This window comes from Salmo salar, chromosome ssa21 (assembly GCF_905237065.1).
Source record: "Salmo salar chromosome ssa21, Ssal_v3.1, whole genome shotgun sequence".
Classification (NCBI taxonomy): domain Eukaryota; kingdom Metazoa; phylum Chordata; class Actinopteri; order Salmoniformes; family Salmonidae; genus Salmo; species Salmo salar.
Window position 1 is genome coordinate 6,085,857 of NC_059462.1, and position 6,644 is coordinate 6,092,500.

Consider the following 6,644-nt stretch of genomic DNA (forward strand, 5'->3'; position numbering starts at 1 on the left):
CTATGTTACAGAACCAACATCCACTCTAAGCACAAGAGTCCAACAATTATGCAAGATAAGACACTCAGGTTGTGTTTACACAGGCAGTCCAAATCTGATCTTTTGCCCAATTATTGACTCGAGCTGATCTGATTGGTCAAAAGACCATTTAGTGGAAAAATATCAGAATTGGTCTGCCTGTGTAAACACAGCCTTATATACACTTATCCTGGCAAGTTGGTCTCAATAGATGGTTAACTATTCATTATAGACATCCTGCAAACCTAGTTGAAGTCCCATGGTGTTTGTGGGTGTGTCATTTCCAATGTCCTATACATTTGGCGGAGCAGAGCCCCTTAGTGTGTCTGTGTACTTTACCTGTGGCGGTGCCCCGTGGTTGAGGCTTTCCTGTGAGGAGAAGTGGCTGTGACTACGTCGGCGCGACAGCAGACGATGATACTGGCGCTGGTACTCTTCCTCTTCCTCTGAGTCCTCCAGGCCAGACAGTTGTCCGCTGCTGCGGAGGTGCCCATTGTTGGCACTGCCACCTGAAGACTGGCTCATCCTGGACAAGGATTGTGCCCGCATCATCCAGTTCTCTGGGTACGGCACCTCGTCTGTCCGGATAGAGAGTTCATAGACGGGGGGGCCTAGTGAAGTTATTATTACGGAATCCATGTTCGTGTAGGAAAGAGCAAGAGATGTTGTACCTAGTGTAATAATGTGTACCTTTTGGGTGATCAGTTATATGCTACTTCTAGCAGAGTGCATTCTTGCCAGAGTGCATTCTTGGTTCAAATAGTATTGGAGTAGTGGAATAGCATATTGAGTGCCAAATAGGTTGGATTTGCACTTTTGGGACTATTCCATTTTGCTCCAGGAAAGCTCAATCAAGCACAGCAAGGGTTGCAAAGCTACCAGTAATTTATCAAAGTAATCTATGGTAACTTTGGTCATTTGTACTTGAATAACTTAAAAAATATATATATTTATATATAGTATTCATTTTTTATATCTATGTTCATATTGTCCATGAGTTTTGGTTCAAGAGAAAATAGCCTAATTAATTAAAAAAGCATCTAATAAACAGTGGTATTGTTTTCAATGAGCTGCATCTCTTCAATTTATTGACTTTTTTCACAACTGCCACCAGTTTGCTGCCAAAACATTTACAACAAAGACATATTGAAGTTGTAAAAAAATATTTCATGCTGAAACCCTAATATTAAACACCAATGGTATTCACTAAATTGATGGTTTATATTTAGGATAATGTTTTACAGCTTTATCATTCTATTTTTTATTTAAAAATCATCAAATTGTATTATTTTATATATTTTACATGGCCACACTGAGGGCCAGAGATAATCAGACATGTGATCATCTAAAGTACCCGAAAATGCCACTAGATGTCATCTGTTCAAATGAATTTAAAAACTTGAATGTTACCAAAGTTCTGGTAGTGTAATGGTAAACTTGGTAAAAGTTACAGTAATATACCCTCCCTTTGCAACCCTAAGAACAGCTAAGGCTTGACCCTTGGCTACATTCTGTGTATGTACTTTGTGTCCTAATATCAATGAGCACATACACTAATATATACAATAGAATAAGAATATGTTTATGTTAGTGGGGGTGTATGTCTAACACACGTGGCGTAGTCCTCACCGAAGCGGGCCGGCTTGTCCAGCAGACTCATCCGGCGGCTGTGGAGGACCTCAGTGTTGAACTCGGGGTCTCTCTCACCCTGCTCCTCCAGGATCTGCTGGAACATGCAGGCCATGTCGGCCTCGGCTGTCAGGGACTCCCGTGTGCCGCCCTCCAGACTGCTCTGTGGACATCACCACCACCATGTCAGTACTTCTCTAGGAAAGATTATTTTAGAAAACATTTGTTTTTCACTAATGTTTGTCATCGTGCCATTGTGGTGTTTTGAGCCCGGCTGTGCTAATTGCAAACAAGCGCAAAAATTAGCCACCTTTAACCGTTCTACCAGAGTTTCACTGCGATTTTGCTAGTGGCATGCATCTATCAAAAATGATGCAGTGACCAAAGATTATCAGAGGGATTTTCAGGCTGAACTAATGGGGAATCCATTTCGAAGACAGCTCTGAAGTGATGTAATAACCTAATGTTAGCTAGCTTGCTAGCCTAGCTGGACAAGCTGGGTAAGTTAGTTAGCTAACTTAACATCCTGTATTAAACTCTGAAAGCCATCAGCTAAATCAAATAGCTATCTTTTGGTATACACAGTCAATCAATTTAGCTTATGCCATGATACTGGTAACTTAGTCATTGCTAGACTGTTAGCTACCTTCAGCAGAGTAAACATGTTTGTTTGTTTGTTCGTTCTATCTTTGACTGACATTAGCTAACGTAAGCTAGCTAATGTTACTCTTATTTGGTATCTCAATTTGGTAGCCAACTATTCCACTCTTGTTTGGAAAACACTCAATTACTAAAAATATAATTTTTGATATAGCTAACTCACTCTCTGTTTGTGTGTTGGTAGCAATGATGAATGGATTTAAATTGTCTATGGTTGGTTAGTTGATTCTTAGCCAGTCTCAGCTGGCTAGCAATCTTGCTGCTAATTTAGTGACCCCAGTTAGCTAACAGCAAGCTGACAAATTGAAATGTCCATGTTAGGTATGCTTAGCTAGCCAGTCTAATAGAAATCAATACAATTAGTGGGGTGGCTAAATTGTGTATGGTTCTGTATTCTGTTGTAGGTGGTACAGAATCTGATTCCACCAACATGCGCTTCTAACCCCTAGCTCTGCACAAGGTGAAGGTAAGTTAGACAAAATATTTACAAGCTAATGGCTAAGATAGCTGTATTTACAGTAAGCATGGCATAAACAGAAATTGGGTAGTGTTTGTATGGTTTGTGTTTGTTATGGGGTAACAGGTGGTTAGAGGTAGCCTGAGAACCACAGAATACCTTCCAGACCATGTAAGCAATTTAGTCTAACCCTCTTTTCTTTACCTTTTCTTTTTGTAAAAATCACATTATCTGGAGTCATTCCACAGTGCCCTGCTATAAAATACCACAAAGTGGGGGCATTTTGGGTACACAAGCATGAGGAAGCGGACACACCTTGCAGTTATCAAGGGGCACTGAAAGGTATAAAATGAAGACTACAATAGTAATGTCACAACCACCTCATTCTTCTGTCTGCAGATTCTCAAAACACAACACAACGACATGTCTACAAAATTCCCCTGCAAAGGGCTACTATTGACAAGAATGATCTGTCAAAGTCAATGGGCTGGGGGAGGTTTACAGACAGTACTTTGAGATGAGGAAGGGGTTTTGGTTGTGCTTAGACAGTAATAAATGTGTTGTTGTGTATTCATACTGTGTAAGAACTGCCTTTCTAAGACCTTCTTTAGCCCCCCCCCCATCAGCCCATTCACTTAGATGACTGAGCTTTCCTGTCAAAAGCAGCTCCCAATGTCTCCTCATTATCCCTAAACAATAAGATAGCCGGTCCCATTCGGTTGATACCTTCACCAACAAAAGTGTGTTGCACTACGTCCCTTCCACAAAAAGTAAAATGCTAAAACCACAACCATGTCTTTCCAGGACTCGTGCAGTACCAGCACATCTTCTGCAAGAGGTCTAAACGGTGGATAAGAAGCCCAACACCACTTTCGTCAGTCTTACACAGCTGGCCGTTCACTGCAGACAGGACAAGCCCATCGCCATAAGCCCAAAGAGTCCAGCTCACCATGCCGAACACAATTGCCAGTGTACCGAAGCCGGATAAAGGACTATGGCTGTGTTTACACAGGCAGCCCAATTCTGATATTTTTTTCCCTAATTGGTCTTTTGACCAATCAGTAGGGCTGTCCCCAACAAAAATAAATCTTGGTTGACCGAGAGTCGTCTTATTTTGATTGGTCAACATTTGTAAACATGTATTTTTCCACATATGGAAACACCCTATGTTTGAAATAAATCAAATATACTGTATGTAGGCTACTTTTCCTGATACTTTAAGCACTGCAATTATAAATAAAGACACAAATTACTAAAGAGGGAGCCAGAGATCATTATAGCCTAACCAGAAGAAAAAAAAACTGTTCCCGACCCCCCCTCCCGCTGCCAGATGCTGCTGGCCTTCGCAGATTCTGCCATTAAGCTCATGACGTTGCCTGTAATAGGCTACACCAGTGGTCTGCAACCTTTTCCATTTGTAGTGCCATGTTATCGTACCATTTCTACTGATCTGCGTGCCAGTTATAATTTTCATATGCATATTTTCGTGCAACAGTTTTATTTAATCTAAAATAAAGTCTTCATATCTCAAAATCAATGTCACGTAGTTAATCAAAATTCTATTTAAATGAAAATGATACAAATCTAAAAGTAACTTCTATTGCCATTACCAATATGTAAAAATAGCCTATATAAAGCCAACAAATTAAAACATTGCAGCCCGCAGGTAGAAAATCTGATAAAAATAAATATCCTATAAATCAGATTGGCTACACATGGCCTGTCTGCAAGGAACTTGAAACATTATATCAACTATTAACTTGGGTCAGGCCTGAAACTCATTCTTGCAAACTTGCAACATTGTTTGCAGTGGCATAGTTTGCAGTGCCAGTGAGCTCTGGACAGACATAGCTGTAGACTATTATCTCAAGGGATAAGAAGTAATGAGGTAGGCCTTTTTTATTTCCACCGGATCAGAGCATGACATTTGTTCCCCTTTAATGCTGAGTGGTTATCAAATAGGCTACGATGAGGATCTATTGTCATTCTCAATGGATGTTACGTAGCTTTTTGAGGCGAAGAACAAATTACTTTGAGACGATCCAGTGATGCTGAGTTAAGACAATCAGAAATAGTATCAGATCCCTAAATGGGCACATTTATTAGCCTACATTTGCGCGCAGGCCAGGTAGTCTAGGTCTAGTTCTATACATCATCAGGTGTGTATCCTTACTCAAGATTGAAAGGAGCGCTCCAAACAAAAGACAATGAATAAATTGACAACACAGAAATGGAATGAAATGAACCAAAACTTTAACCTCCCAAGTGTAGACTAGGTTGTGAGCTCTGCAAACAACGTGTCCACTCCTACAATGACAACGGTAATACTGTAATAATAGGCCTCCCGAGTGGCGCAGTCGTCCAAGGCAGTGCATCGCAGTGCTAGCTGTGCCACTAGAGATTCTGGATTCGAGTCCTCCGACACATTGGTGCGGCTCGCTTCCGGGTTAAGTGGGCATTGTGTCAAGAAGCAGTGCAGCTTGGTTGGGTTGTGTTTCGGAGGACGCACGGCTCTCAACCTTCACCTCTCATGAGTCCGTACGGGAGTTGCAGCGATGAGACAAGACTGTAACTACCAATTTGAACCCACGAAATTGGGGAGAAGAAGGGATAAAAAAACAATATACTTTTTAAAAATAATACAAAAACATACAATGTATACAATAAAAAATAAACACTGTAATAATATATTGAATGCATTAACAGAAATGACCATAACCAAACAAACATTGTAGCTTAGAAATGATGGTAATTAACGGTAAATGTAATACTGGTGATACTGACTCCTGAACATCTAATCAAATGGGTGCCCAGAATGTTTGCATTGCCCCCCCCCCATTTTACGCGGCTGCTACTCTCTGATTATTATCTATGCATAGTCACTTTAATAACTCTACCTACATGTACTGTGGCAAAGAAGGGGGTCGAGTGATAAATTGCAGATATGTGAGGGCAGAACTAATAAACGGGCTCTGCCCGATCACTCTAGAAAAAAGAAACGCACACCTTTAAAGGCGAGGTGCTGGCTAGCGGAGTAGAACACTAGAAAATGAAGGAAAGCCGCACACTGCCCGATCACTAAAATGGCCACCCCGATCAGAACTACAGATCACAAAATGGCCGACTGCATGTATATACAATTACCAGAAGCAAGGGGAACCCTCAGAAGGTGGAGCCGACCCACAGATAAAGGGTCAAGAAAAACCAGGAAGAGAGAGAGAGAGGGAAGGATCTATGAACCATAGAGAAAGAGACAATCTACATTGGCTGGATTTACTGTGTACGAGCTGGACTGTTTTGGACTTACCTGTTGGCGTTTAGACCTGGACCTACCGAGAACCAGATTTGTGTACCGAACCCTGCTATCCTTGACCTTACCTGCGGCCTGGGTGGACCAGGACAGAGAAACAAACACACAGGTACTGTCATGTTCGAAATAACTTTCATTCTGGGCTGACTTTGGTGACAGTTTCCCACTTAATCTGTGACAAACGCTCTTAACTTTGAAGAGGTTTGCCACAGTACATATTACCTCAATTACCTCGCCTAACCGGTGCCCCTGCACATTGACTTTGTACCGGTACCCCTATATAGCCTCGCTATTGTTATTTTACTATTGCTCTTTAATAATTTTTGGGGGTATTTTTCTTAACTGCATTGTTGGTTAAGGGCTTGTGTTACGTGTGACACGTTTTTCTTGCTCCCCATTTTCACATGTTAGTGTGTTTGTCCTAGGCATTACAGGTGTACTGAGTTGCGGCTGACGATGGTGGGCGTGGCTTCGGTCCGGAGTCCTGGCAGCTGTAGCTGATTGACGAGAGGATATGTTTGCCGTGTGAGAAGAGTGAGAGAGACCCTTGTTTTGTTTGACTTTTTGAGG

The 6,644-nt window shown here is 41.5% G+C and overlaps 1 protein-coding gene across 2 annotated transcripts in view; it reads right to left on the minus strand.

Moving 5' to 3' along the window:
• The window catches only part of mlphb (melanophilin b), a 157,408-nt gene that overhangs the window by 41,317 nt on the left and 109,447 nt on the right, over nt 1–6,644 (minus strand). Inside the window, exons 7-8 of one of the 2 annotated variants that reach the window (XM_014163857.2) lie at nt 1,648–1,810; nt 358–596 (exon numbers count right to left, since the gene is read on the minus strand). In XM_014163857.2, the coding sequence (XP_014019332.1) occupies nt 358–596; nt 1,648–1,810 (402 nt within the window). Of the gene's footprint in view, nt 1–357; nt 630–1,647; nt 1,811–6,644 lie in introns of both variants that reach the window. The other variant, XM_014163856.2, reaches the window with a different exon arrangement.